This window comes from Haematobia irritans, chromosome 4 (genome assembly GCF_050003625.1).
Source record: "Haematobia irritans isolate KBUSLIRL chromosome 4, ASM5000362v1, whole genome shotgun sequence".
Lineage (NCBI taxonomy): Eukaryota > Metazoa > Arthropoda > Insecta > Diptera > Muscidae > Haematobia > Haematobia irritans.
The window spans coordinates 32352720-32367688 of record NC_134400.1 but is presented as its reverse complement, the minus strand read 5'-3'; the positions used below and the strand labels follow the sequence as shown (position 1 = coordinate 32367688).

Here is a 14969-nt window from a genome sequence, read left to right as displayed (position 1 = left end):
ATTAAACAAAAACAAGTATATACAGCAGTAAGTTCGGCCGGGCCGAATCTTAAATACCCACCACCATGAACAAAATTTTAGGGTTTCCTTTGAAATTTCAGGAGGGCTTGAGGACTTGAGGACACTTCCCGAAGATAAATTTAAAGATTTCACCTATGAAGACTATATCAGATTCTGGATTTATAAGAACCATTTTTGTTTGAGTTTTAGAGGAATCATTAACAACTGTTGTAAGTGTGCAAGAAAATTATAAAATAACGTCTTGATTTGAAATCTTAAATCTGTTGAAGTAAAATCTGGAAATTTTACATTGAGTTTCAAGCAATTTTCATGATCAGTGCGCCTTCTACACCCTCAAGAAGTGAAGTCGGTCTATATGGAGGCATTACCAAATGGACCGATAAAAACTTAATCCGATACACGTTTTTGTGAGCCTAAAATACCAGAATATTTACAATTTCAGGCATATCAGATAAAAACTACGGTTTCTAGAAACCCAAAGAGTTAAATCGGGAGATCGTTCTTATGGGGGCTATACTAAAATATGGACCGATACTCACCATTTTCGGCACACCTCTTTGTGACCTGAAAATACCTCTAGATTTCCAATTTCAGGCAAATAGGATAAAAACTTCGGATTCTAGAAGCCCAAGACCCCAAATCGGGAGATCGGTCTATATGGGGGCTATACCAAAATATGGACCGATACTCACAATTTTTGGCACACGTATTTGTGGTCCTACAATACCTCTATATTTCCAATTTCAGGTAAATTTAATAAAAACTGCGATTTCTATAAGCCCAAGAAGTAAAATCGGGAGATCGGTCTATATGGGGGCTATACCAAAATATAGACCGATACTCACAATTTTTGGCACACATAGTTGTGGCCCTACAATACCTCTAGATTTCCAATTTCAGATAAATTGAATAAAAACTGCGGTTTCTATAAGCCCAAGAAGTAAAATCGGGAGATCGGTCTATATGGGGGCTATACCAAAATATGGACCGATACTCACAATTTTTGACACACGTATTTGTGGTCCTACAATACCTCTAGATTTCCAATTTCAGGTAGATTGAACAAAAACTGCGTTTTCTATAAGCCCAAGAAGTAAAATCGGGAGATCGGTCTATATGGGGGCTATACCAAAATATGGACCGATACTCACAATTTTTGGCACACGTATTTGTGGTTCTACAATACCTCTAGATTTCCAATTTCAGGTAAATTGAATAAAAACTGCGGTTTCTATAAGCCCAAGAAGTAAAATCGGGAGATCGGTCTATATGGGGGCTATAACAAAACGTGGACCGATACTCACCATTTTTGGCACACCTCTTTATGGTCATAAAATACCTCCAGATTTCAAATTTCAGGCAAATTGGATAAAAACTACGATTTCTATAAGCCCAAGACCCCAAATCGGGAGGTCGGTTTATATGGGGACTATATCAAAACCTGGACCGATATAGCCCATCTTCGAACTTGACCTGCCTGCAGACAAAAGACGAGCTTGTGCAAAATTTCAGCACAATTGCTTCATTATTGAAGACTGTAGCGTGATTACAACAGACAGACAGACAGACAGACAGACAGACAGACGGACAGACGGACATCGTTATATCGTCTTAGAATTTCTCCCTGATCAAGAATATATATACTTTATATAGTCGGAAATCGATATTTCGATGTGTTACAAACGGAATGACAAACTTATTATACCCCCGTCACCATTCTATGGTGGTGGGTATAAAAAAAGGGCCGATTAAACACGTATATAATTCAGTTTGACAAAATTTTCTATAGAAATAAAATTTTGACAAAATTTTCTATAGAAATAAAAACTTGACAAAATTTTCTATAGAAATAAAATGTTGACAAAATTTTCTATGGAAGTAAAATGTTGACAAAATTTTCTATAGCAATAAAATTTTGACAAAATTTTCTATAGAAATGAAATGTTGACAAAATTTTCTATGGAAATAAAATGTTGACAAAATGTTCTATAGAAATAAAATGTTGACAAAATTTTCTACAGAAATAAATTTTTTACAAAATTTTCTATAGAAATAAAATTTTGACAAAATTTTCTATAGAAATAAAATTTTGACAACATTTTCTATAGAAATAAAATTTTGACAAAATTTTCTATAGAAATAAAATTTTGACAAAATTTTCTGTAGAAATAAAATTCTGACAAAATTTTCTATAGGAATAAAATTTTGACGAAAATTTTCTACAGAACAAAAATTTTGACAAAATTTTCTTCAGATATAAAATTTTGACAAAATTTTCTACAGAACAAAAACTTTGACAAAATTTTCTATAGATATAAAATTTTGACAAAATTTTCCATAGAAATAAAATTTTGACAAAATCTTCTATAGAAATAAAATTTTGACAAAAAAAAATTTTTACAACATTTTCTATAGAAATAAAATTTTGTCAAAATTTTCTATAGAAATAAAATTTTGACGAAAATTTTCTACAGAATAAAAATTTTGACAAAATTTTCTATAGAAATAAAATTTTGATAAAATTTTCAATAGAATTAAAATTTTGACAACATTCTCTATAGAATCAATATTTTGACAACATTTTCTATAGAAATAAAATTTTGCCAAAATTTTCTATAGAAATAAAGTTTGACAAAATTTTCTATAGGAATAACATTTTGAAAAAAATTTCTATAGAAATAAAATTTTGACGCAAACTTTCTATAGAAATAAAATTATGGTAGATTATTTTTGGCTCGAGTGGCAACCATGATTATGAACCGATATGGACCAATTTTTGTGTAATTGGGGATCGGCTACATATAACTATAGACCGATATGGACCAAATTTGGCATGTTTATTAGCGGCCACATACTAACACCACGTACCAAATTTCAACCGGATCGGATGAATTTTGCTCCGCCAAGAGGCTCCGGAGGACAAATCTGGGGATCGGTTTATATGGGGGCTATATATAATTATGGACCGATATGGACCAATTCTTGCATGGTTGTTAGAGACCATATACTAACACCACGTACTAAATTTCAAACGGATCGGATAAATTTTGCTCCTCCAAGAGGCTCCGGAGGACAAATCTGGGGATCGGTTTATATGGGGGCCATTAGCGTAGCTAGACAATTTTCCTAGGGGGGGCTAGGCCCCCCTAGCTAAGAATTTATAAACTGAACTTATAGGTTCAATTAATGTTTTATTTCATAAAAATGAATAAATAATCAGACATTAAAATAACTAGACAATTAATTTATAATAAACCAACTAAAAGTAGTTCCACACTTTTTCCAGCAAAAAATTGGGAGTTGTTCTAAAGACACAACCTTAAAAGCACTTCCAAAAATGTCCTCACAAAGAAGTTAATTATTTAACTACACAGGAAGTTTTTTACTTTATTTTTTTTTCATATTTTAATGGGTAATTTTTTGTAAACTTTTTTTCAAATAGTTTAAGAAAAGAGTAAGAATAAATAAAATGGTACAAATCATTCAAATTTTGCCACAAAAATGCCAAATCCATTATAGAAAAATCGATAATTTTTGAAAATATTCGATGGAAAACGTTTCAAACAAGCGTTAGAATGCATTAAATCATAAAAACATAAAAATATAAAAATTATTTATTTGGGAAAATATCATAAAAATATCGCACCTTAAGAAGTGATGCAAATTCATTGCAACGGCTGTTGAAACGGTGGACATATGTCCTATGACAAGTTAATATTAAATTTATCGCTTCTCTGCCAATTTTGCACCACTTTCGGACACAAAAAGAAAATTTTCACTTCTTTTTTGGCGACGCCTTTTATTAAGATATTCATTATTAAGATATTCATTTATGAAAGAATATTTTTAATATCAATTATTTTTTAATTAAATTGACTAAACCAGACTAAATAAAATAATAAAGGAGCTTTAGTTATTAAACTAAACATAAATTTAGGAACTTAAATCATAAATTCAACCACAGCTTTATTTCATAAATACCAAACTTCAAACATTCACTTATAATAAAGAAACTAACTCACAATTTAGAAGATAATGTTAAGATATAAAACTATATATTGCCATCGGCAACAGCTACCACAACCCGAGTCAACAGTTAGAGCCCTCTCGAACCCCGCTACAAGGGATGATGGGATTTCAGTCACCTTTGGCGACGTGACTGTGACTGATCCGAAGAGATGCGCCAAATACTTCAACCGACAGTTTGACGAGCATCCCGAGAGTGATAGAGCGAAAAGGAGAGCCACACGTCGTATACGTGGTCTCCGAGCCGACGACACACCACAATTTACTGTAGCCGAAGTTACCAGTGTCATCAACAGCGCGAAACCATCCAAGGCGCTGGGCCCCGACGTAATTTCAATTCTAATGTTGAAGCATCTGGGAATACTGGGAGTTGAGTACCTGACCAGACTCCTCCATTTGTCCTTAGAATCACTCATTATACCCGATGTCTGGAAGATGGGAAGGGTGATTCCACTACTGAAACCAGGCAAAGATTCGAGTAAAGGTAAATCGTACAGACCGATATCCCTTCTCTCGCCAGTAGCAAAGACACTTGAGGCACTACTCCTCCCTAGCCTTGTGGAGAATTTTCCAGCTGCCCACCATCAACATGGATTCCGTAAGGTACACAGTACGACAACAGCCTTACATGCCATTTCGACACATATCAATAAGGGACTTAATCAGCCCAGGCCGTGTCATAGGACGGTCCTCGTGGCGCTTGACCTATCGAAAGCATTCGCTACGGTCAACCATGCCAAATTATTTGAGGACATCGAGAATACGTCCCTACCGGCAAGAGTGAAACGTTGGGTGCTGAATTATATGTGTGGACGCCAGTCGTACGTGGAATTCAGGGACAAAAAGTCAAAACCCCGTAGAGTTAAACAGGGAGTTCCCCAGGGTGGGGTGATATCTCCGGCACTGTTTAACCTCTACCTGTCCTCGATTCCACGCCCACCTGACGGCGTCGAGATTGTATCATATGCGGATGACTGTACAATCTGGGCCCAATGTTGATGACATCTGCGATCCTTTAAATGTCTACTTAGCTAATCTTACTAGTTATTTTACTGCGAGAAACTTGAGGATATCCCCCACCAAATCCTCAGCCACACTATTCACTACATGGACGGCAGAAGTGCGCAGGCAGTTGAATATTAGTGTCGATGGCGAAATAATTCCGACCACAAATTACCCCAAGATTCTTGGGGTCACATTCGACAGCCTTTTCAGGTCGTCTGCCCATGCCACTGCAATTTGTAATAAGCTCCGTGGTAGAAATAAGGTCCTCAAGTCACTTGTCGGCAGTACTTGGGGTGCGGACAAAGAAACCATGTTAGCTACCTATAAGGCAATTGGCCGGTCAGTGATAAACTATGCAGCGCCAGTGTGGACACCGCAGACTAGTGATACGCAGTGGAATAACATACAAACCTGTCAGAACGCTGCCCTTAGAACTGCGACTGGGTATCTCCGCAGCACACCCCTGGATCACCTTTATGTGGAGACAAAGATCATCCCTGTGCGAAGACACAACTACATGTTGTCAAAGCAGTATCTCCTGGGTTGTTATCGCAGTAATCATCCAAACCACCATCTCATGGATGCACAACCACCACCCAGGAACGTAAGGGTTGATATACATAATCTAGAGCGCGAGATCCAGCGCTACAAAAGAGAACCTCTAGATCAAGCAGCGTACCAGGCAGGTTTGAACAGGATTCATGAGGATACTGTAACTGAAGCGGTGAGAAGCTACAAGGTTAATCCTGTTCTCGGAGTCCGTCCACCGCCCATAGCACCGGAGGAAAGAGACCTCCCACGGCAGACTAGGGTAGTTTTAGCCCAGTTAAGATCAGGCAAGTGCAGCCGCCTCAATTCCTATTTATCAGTGATTGATAGCAGCGTAGCTGACGTATGTCCAATTTGCAACCAAGGGCCACACGACACGCGTCATCTTTTCTCTTGCCCAGCTAAACCAACCCGACTTACCGCCAGGTCACTCTGGACGCACCCCACCTTAGTCGCAGAGTTCCTCGATCTGGCCACAAGCTGAAGTACCAAAGCGTATAACATAAAAAAGGATGAAATCACAATAAACTGTTACAACAACAACCCGAGTAATTCGATTGTGCATGAAAGTCTTTAGCGGAACTTTGTGCGGTTGTATATACTTGTTTATAATTTTTATAAAAACAATGGAAAATCGTAAATAGCTTTTCAAATTCTGGGGGGGGCTAAATTTTTTCTGGGGGGTCTAAGCCCCCTCCCCAGAGGCCGTCCTACGCTTATGATGGGGGCTATATATAATTATGGACCGATATGGACCAATTTTTGCATGGTTGTTAGAGACCATATACTTACACCATGTACCAAATTTGAGCCGGATCGGATGAAATTTGCTTCTCTTACAGGGTCAGCAAACCAAATCGGGGGATCGGTTTATATGGGGGCTATATATAATTATGGACCGATATGAACCAATTTTTGCATGGTTATTAGAGACCATATGCTAACACCTCGTACTAAATTTCAACCTGATCGGAGGAATTTTCCTCCTCTAAGAGGCTCCGGAGTTCAATTCTGGGGATCGGTTTATATGGGGGCTATATATAATTATGGACCGATATGAACCAATTTTTGCATGGTTATTAGAGATCATATACTAACACCATGTACCAAATTTCAGCCAGATCGGATGAAATATGCTACTATTATAGGCTCCGCAAGCCAAATCTGGGGGTCCGTTTATATGGGGGCTATACATAAAAGTTGACAGATATGGCCCATTTGCAATACCATCCGACCTACATCAATAACAACTACTTGTGCCAAGTTTGAAGTCGATAGTTTGTTTCGTTCGGAAGTTAGCGTGATTTCTACAGACGGACGGACGGACATGATTAGATCGACTCAAAATTTCACCACGACCCAGAATACATATACTTTATGGGGTCTTAGAGCAATATTTCCATGTGTTACAAACGGAATGACAAAGTTAATTTTAATTTTAGTTAATATTGGAAAGAACACGCATCTTTGGCTCAGAATCAATACCAAAAACTTAAGGGAAGGTCAAAATCTTTGGATCCAAGTAAAGTGTTTTTTTTTTGAGTGTACAGACATGTAACGCTTTCGTGAGGTGTCACACTTAAGAGGTGTTCTGTGCCACATTTTACACCGTCACAGACCTGAACATTTAGAAGATGTTCACAAATAAATAACAGAATCTAAAACTTTAATGTTCTTTTTATATATTTCTCACTTTTTATTGAGCAAAATCACTTGCTTAGGAAACGAAATTTGAACAAAAACTTCTGACTGGTGCATAGGTTTAAGGGTTCTTTTAACTTTTTATTTCGCATTCTACAGTAATTTTACCAGCAAAATTGGTTTAGCTATAGTTCTGTCTGGAAATAAAATGTATTGTAACAAGTATATAAATACAGTAGTAAGTTCGGCCGGGCCGAATCTTAAATACCCACCACCATTTCGTTTAAAAATTTCAAGGGGTTTGATGACAGATATTTTCCCAAGCAGATCAGTTCAACCAGTACGCTTCCCACAGATAAATGTAAAGATTTTACCTATGAAGTCTAGATTGGATTCTGAATTTATAAGAACCATTTTTTGTTTGAGTTTTAGAGGAATCATAAACATCTCTTGTAAGTGTGCAAGAAAATGATGAAATAACGCCTTGATTTGAAATCTAAAATCTGTAGATTTTCATCCCAATTATTTATATGATTACGAGAAGTAATATCGGGAAATTTTGCATTCAGTTTCAATAAGTGAAATCGGTCTATATGGAGGCCTTAACAAATGGACCGATAAAACTTCATGTACACTTTGTTATGGGTCTAAAATGCCAGTATATTTTCAATTTGTGACAAATCGGATAAAAACTACAATTTATAGAAACCCTAGGAGTTAAATCGGGATTTCGGTGTAATGGGGGCTATACCAAAACATGGATGTACAGTATTCAGCACATCTAATTGTAGTTCTAGAATCTAGACCCCAAATCGGAGGGCCGGTTTATAAAGGGCCTATATCAAAAACTGTACCGATACACAATATATTCGGCACACTTCTTTATGGTCCTAGAATACCTCTAGATTTCCAATTTCAGGCAAATTGGATAAAAACTACGGATTCTAGAAGCCCAAGAAGTAAAATCGGAAGATCGGTCTATATGGGGGCTATATCAAAACAGGGACCGATAATCTCCATTTTCGGCTTATCTTTTTATTTTACTAGAATACGTCTAGATCTTCAATTTCAGGCAAATTGAATAAAAACTACGGATTCTAGATGCCCAAAAAGTAAAATCGGGAGATCGGTTTATATGGGGGCTATATAAAGGGTGATTTGTTAAGAGCTTGATAACTTTAAAAAAAAAAAAACGCATAAAATTTGCAAAATCTCATCGGTTCTTTATTTGAAACGTTAGATTGGTCCATGACATTTACTTTTTGAAGATAATTTCATTTAAATATTGACCGCGGCTGCGTCTTAGGTGGTCCATTCGGAAAGTCCAATTTTGGGCAACTTTTTCGAGCATTTCGGCCGGAATAGCCCGAATTTCTTCGGAAATGTTGTCTTCCAAAGCTGGAATAGTTGCTGGCTTATTTCTGTAGACTTTAGACTTGACGTAGCCCCACAAAAAATAGTCTAAAGGCGTCAAATTGCATGATCTTGGTGGCCAACTTACCGGTCCATTTCTTGAGATGAATTGTTCTCCGAAGTTTTCCCTCAAAATGGCCATAGAATCGCGAGCTGTGTGGCATGTAGCGCCATCTTGTTGAAACCACATGTCAACCAAGTTCAGTTCTTCCATTTTTGGCAACAAAAAGTTTGTTAGCATCGAACGATAGCGATCGCCATTCACCGTAACGTTGCGTCCAACAGCATCTTTGAAAAAATACGGTCCAATGATTCCACCAGCGTACAAACCACACCAAACAGTGCATTTTTCGGGATGCATGGGCAGTTCTTGAACGGCTTCTGGTTGCTCTTCACTCCAAATGCGGCAATTTTGCTTATTTACGTAGCCATTCAACCAGAAATGAGCCTCATCGCTGAACAAAATTTGTCGATAAAAAAGCGGATTTTCTGCCAACTTTTCTAGGGCCCATTCACTGAAAATTCGACGTTGTGGCAGATCGTAAGTCTATTCATGATGAAATGTCAAAGCATACTGAGCATCTTTCTCTTTGACACCATGTCTGAAATCCCACGTGATCTGTCAAATACTAATGCATGAAAATCCTAACCTCAAAAGAATCACCCTTTATAAGCATGCCCGTCTGTTGAAATCACGCTAACTTCCGAACGAAACAAGCTATCGACTTGAAACTTGGCACAAGTAGTTGTTATTGATGTAGGTCGGATGGTATTGCAAATGGGCCATATCGGTCCACTTTAACGTATATCTCCCATATAAACCGATCCCCAGATTTGGCTTTCGGAGCCTCTAAGAGAAGCAAATTTCATCCGATCCGGCTGAAATTTGGTACATGGTATTAGTAAATGGTCTCTAACAACCATGCAAAAAGTGAGCCATATCGGTCCATAATTGTATATAGCCCCCATATAAACCGATCCCCAGATTTGTCCTCCGGAGCCTCTTGGAGGAGAAAAATTGAAATTTGGTACGTGGTGTTAGTATATGGTCTCTAATAACCATGCAAAAATTGGTCCACATCGTTCCATAATTATATATAACCCCCATATAAACCGTTTCCAATATTTGATCTCCGGAGCCTCTTGGAGGAATAAAATTAATCCGATCCGGTTGAAATTTGGAACGATGTGTTAGTATATGGCCGCTAATAATTATGCCAAAATTGGTCCATATCGGTCTATAGTTGTATATAGCCGATCCCCAATCACACAAAAATTGGTCCATATCGATTCATAATCATGGTTGTCACTCGAGCCAAAATTAATCTATCAAAATTTTATTTCTATAGAAAATTTTGTCAACATTTTATTTCTATAGAAAATTTTGTCAACATTTTATTTCTATAGAAAATTTTGTCAAAATGTTATTCCTATAGAAAATTTTGTCAAAATTTTATTTCTATAGAAAATTTTATCAAAACTTTATTTCTAGAGAAAATTTTGTCAAAATTTTATTTCTATAGAATATTTTGTCAAAATTTTAATTCTATTGAAAAATTTGTCAAAATTTTAATCCTATTGAAAATGTTGTCAAAATTTTATTTCTATAGAAACTTTTGTCAACATTTTATTTCTATAGAAAATTTTGTCAAAATTTTATTTCTATAGAAAATTTTGTCAAAACTTTATTTCTATAGAAACATTTTGTCAAAACTTTATTTCTATAGAAAAATTTTGTCAAAATTTAATTTCTATAGAAAATTTTGTCAATTTTTTTTTCTGTAGAAAATTTTGTTTAAATTTTATTTCTATAGAAAATTTTGTCGAAATTTTATTTCTATAGAAAATTTTGTCAAAATTTTATTTCTATAGAAAATTTTGTCAAAATTTTATTTCTATAGAAAATTTTGTCAAAACTTTATTTCTAGAGAAAATTTTGTCAAAATTTTACTTCTATAGAAACTTTTGTCAAAATTTTATTTCTATAGAAAATTTTGTCAAAATTTTATTTCTTTAGAAAATTTTGTCAAAACTTTATTTCTAGAGAAAGTTTTGTCAAAATTTTATTTCTATAGAAAATTTTGTTAAAATTTTATTCCTATAGAAAATTTTGTCAAATTTTATTTCTATAGAAAATTTTGCCAACATTTTATTTCTATAGAAAATGTTGTCAAAATTTTAATCCTATTGAAAATGTTGTCAAAATTTTATTTCTATAGAAACTTTTGTCAACATTTTATTTCTATAGAAAATTTTGTCAACATTTTATTTCTATAGAAAATTTTGTCTAAACTTTATTTCTATAGAAACATTTTGTCAAAACTTTATTTCTATAGAAAAATTTTGTCAAAATTTAATTTCTATAGAAAATTTTGTCAATTTTTTTTTCTGTAGAAAATTTTGTTTAAATTTTATTTCTATAGAAAATTTTGTCGAAATTTTATTTCTATAGAAAATTTTGTCAAAATTTTATTTCTATAGAAAATTTTGTCAAAATTTTATTTCTATAGAAAATTTTGTCAAAACTTTATTTCTAGAGAAAATTTTGTCAAAATTTTACTTCTATAGAAACTTTTGTCAAAATTTTATTTCTATAGAAAATTTTGTCAAAATTTTATTTCTTTAGAAAATTTTGTCAAAACTTTATTTCTAGAGAAAGTTTTGTCAAAATTGTATTTCTATAGAAAATTTTGTTAAAATTTTATTCCTATAGAAAATTTTGTCAAATTTTATTTCTATAGAAAATTTTGCCAACATTTTATTTCTATAGAAAATGTTGTCAAAATTTTAATCCTATTGAAAATGTTGTCAAAATTTTATTTCTATAGAAACTTTTGTCAACATTTTATTTCTATAGAAAATTTTGTCAAAATTTTATTTCTATAGAAAATTTTGTCAAAACTTTATTTCTATAGAAACATTTTGTCAAAACTTTATTTCTATAGAAAAATTTTGTCAAAATTTAATTTCTATAGAAAATTTTGTCAAATTTTCTTTCTGTAGAAAATTTTGTTTAAATTTTATTTCTATAGAAAATTTTGTCGATATTTTATTTCTATAGAAAATTTTGTCAAAATTTTATTTCTATAGAAAATTTTGTCGAAATTTTATTTCTATAGAAAATTTTGTCAAAGTTTTATTTCTATAGAAAATTTTGTCGAAATTTTATTTCTATAGAAAATTTTGTCAAAATTTTATTTCTATAGAAACTTTTGTCAAAAATTTATTTCTATAAAAAATTTTGTGAAACTTAATTATATACGTAATTAATCCGCCTTTTTATACCCTGCTCCACACTGTGGAACAGGGTATTATAAGTTAGTGCATATGTTTGCAAAACCCAGAAGGAGACGAGATAGACACATGGTGTCTTTGGCAAAAATGCTCAGGGTGGGCTCCTGAGTCGATATAGCCATGTACGTCTGTCCGTCTGTCCGTGAACACATTTTTGTAATCAAAGTCTAGGTCGCAGTTTTAGTCCAATCGACTTCAAATTTGGCACAAGTATGTGTTTTGGCTCAGAATAGATCCCTATTGATTTTGGAACAAATCGCTTCAGATTTAGATATAGCTACCATATATATATTTCGCCCGATATGGACTTATATGGCCCCAGACGCCAGAGTTTTACCCCAATTTGGTTGAAATTTTGCACAGGGAGTAGAATTAGCATTGTTGCTATGCGTGCCTAATTTGGTTGAAATCGGTTCAGATTTAGATATAGCTCCCATATATAGCTTTCGCCCGATTTACACTCATATGACCACAGAGGCTAATTTTTTGCTCCGATTTAGTTGAAATTTTGCATAGGGAGTAGAATTAGCGTTGTAACTATGCGTGCCAAATTTGCTTGAAATCGGTTCAGATTTGGATATATCTCCCATATAAAGCTTTCGCCCGATTTACACTCATATGACCACAGAGGCCAATTTTTAACTCCGATTTAGTTGAAATTTTGCACAGGGAGTAGAATTAGCATTGTAGCTATGCGTGCCAAATTCATAAGCGTAGGAAGGCCTCTGGGGAGGGGGCTTATACCCCCCCAGAAAAAATTTAGCCCCCCCAGAATTTGAAAACCTATTTACGATTTTACATTTTTATAAAAATTAAACAAGTATATACAACCGCACAAACTTCCGCTAAAGACTTTCATGCACAATCGAATTACTTGGGTTGTGGTATCAGTTGCCGATGGCAATGTTTGAAGTCTGATATTTATGAAACAGAGCTGTGATTGAACTTATGGTTTAATTGAATAACTAAAGCTCCTTTATTATGTTGTTTAGTCTGGTTTAGTCATCTTAATTAAAAAATAGTAATTGGTATTAAAACTATTCTTTCATAAATTAATATCTTAACAATGCTGCAAAAAAGCGTCGCCAAAAAAGAAGTGAAAATGATCTTTTTGGGTCCGGAAGTGGTGAAAAATTGGCGGAGAAGCGATGAATGTAATAGGAACTCGTCATAGAACGAATGTCCACCGTTTCAACAGCCGTTGCAATAATTGGAACAAAAAAAATCATTAGGCCTGGGGAAAAAATTCTTAAACATTTTTACAAATAAACTAAAACAACATAAATTGATTGCAATAAAGATAAACTCATTTTAGCATCATTTTAATTTGATTGCAATAAACATAAGCTCATTTTACTATCCATTTAACGATGAACTTTATTTTCGGGGTGGCAGACAAATTTGGAAAAAAAGCATATTCCAAGACCCTTATTGTCGAAATCATAAATTCTTGAGCTTACAAATAGAAATACCGACGGCCATTATTGTGTGTGGGAAAATATACATATGGCACAAACAATTTGATAATTCTCTTGAAAGAGGTCGCTAGAGGAATGGAGAGCGTGCGAGTAATAACCATTCAGTTGAATGTCCTTTAGTTGTTAATGTCATTATCCTTTGGTATCAGCATTCAACATTCAATTGGTTCAAAAATTCAATAGTAAACAACAATTTTGCCAAAAAGACTTTCACTTAAGTGAAAGTCGATTCACTTGGTCTCACACATTTACACCAGTGCACACACACATACACACATATTCGAATACATAACAATGCAAAGTAATATGGACTTTCGCTTTCATTTCACTTTTATGAAACCGAGCAACACCATCACCACCATCACCATACTATGAGGCGATTATACAATCGTCAATATGGAGTGCGAATAGAAAAAACGCTTGTCAAACTTCTCCAAGCAACATTTGTGGCAGCTGCTGCTGCAACTTACGCTAGAAAACTTACATCAATGGCCATTTTGTTTGGTTGTTGCAAACACAACAATTTCTCAAGATTTCACGAAAAACTCGATCGGTAGGTTAGTTAAAAAATTCGATTTCGATTGCGTCCAAATAAAATTCACTGAGGCGTTACAATTAAACTGCGAATACGAGTGCGAATACGACTATGCGTAAAAACGCATACGAAAAGAAGACGCGCTTCGGTCACTTTACAGTGATGCACAGACGCGGCAAATGGACATTCACGCGCACGATATGTCAATGTCAAGGACAAATTCACTATTAAAGTTGCAATGCTTGCATTGCAACGTATTTATATGATTAGCTATGAATGAGATCAAAACAAAAAAAAAACCTGAAGGAGGTGGAATCTTTTCGCCGCTGTATGAGGTAAATGAATCAATGTGGACATAGTTGATGCTGTGGACGTTGGAAGTTGTTGCAGCAACATTATGTTTACATCGAATTTCAACATGATCTTTATCATCGATTATTTGGGGGGCAAGCATGTTTTTTATATGATGGTGCCCACGCAATTAAAGCAAATTGCCATCAAGTATGCAGAACATTAAAATTTTGCCATCAACATTTTTCATTTAAACTATGAAGACTTCGTTGTATAAATGAAAATTTTCGAGTATTATCATTGTATGAAATGAGCTTAGATTCGAAGAATCCTTAATTTTAAATGGAAATAGAAGAGGTTCCAATCTCGTTTACGTTCAATGGAAAACTAGTATATACAATAGCGTGCAAAACCGAGAACATGATTTCTACTTTTGACTTGGAATACCTGTAGAAATATAATCACCCAAACAAACTCAGTGTTCTTTTTGGGCACTTTTAATACTTTGGATATTCTTTTAATAAGATTTTGTATAAAATTAAATTTTGTTGCTATATTTCGGCCAATCGGAACTGTTGTTGGGTATTTTCTTAGTCTTTTCAGAAGCGACTGATATTCTTATCCACCATAGATGCGCACCAAGTTCTGCTAAAGACTAAAGACTGTAATCCTTCTGTGCGTGATGTGGTCCCTCTGGAAATTTTTGATTTTTATAC

General features: G+C 34.5%; 1 protein-coding gene across 1 annotated transcript in view; it reads right to left on the bottom strand.

Annotated features, from left to right (window-relative positions):
- The window catches only part of Cpr76Bc (Cuticular protein 76Bc), a 76895-nt gene extending 62718 nt beyond the window's left edge, over positions 1–14177 (bottom strand). The window contains exon 1 of the mRNA XM_075307810.1: positions 13912–14177. Coding sequence (XP_075163925.1) covers positions 13912–13923 — 12 coding nt within the window. The 5' untranslated portion in view covers positions 13924–14177. The remainder of the gene's footprint in view (positions 1–13911) is intronic.
- Positions 14178–14969: the final 792 nt, after the last annotated feature.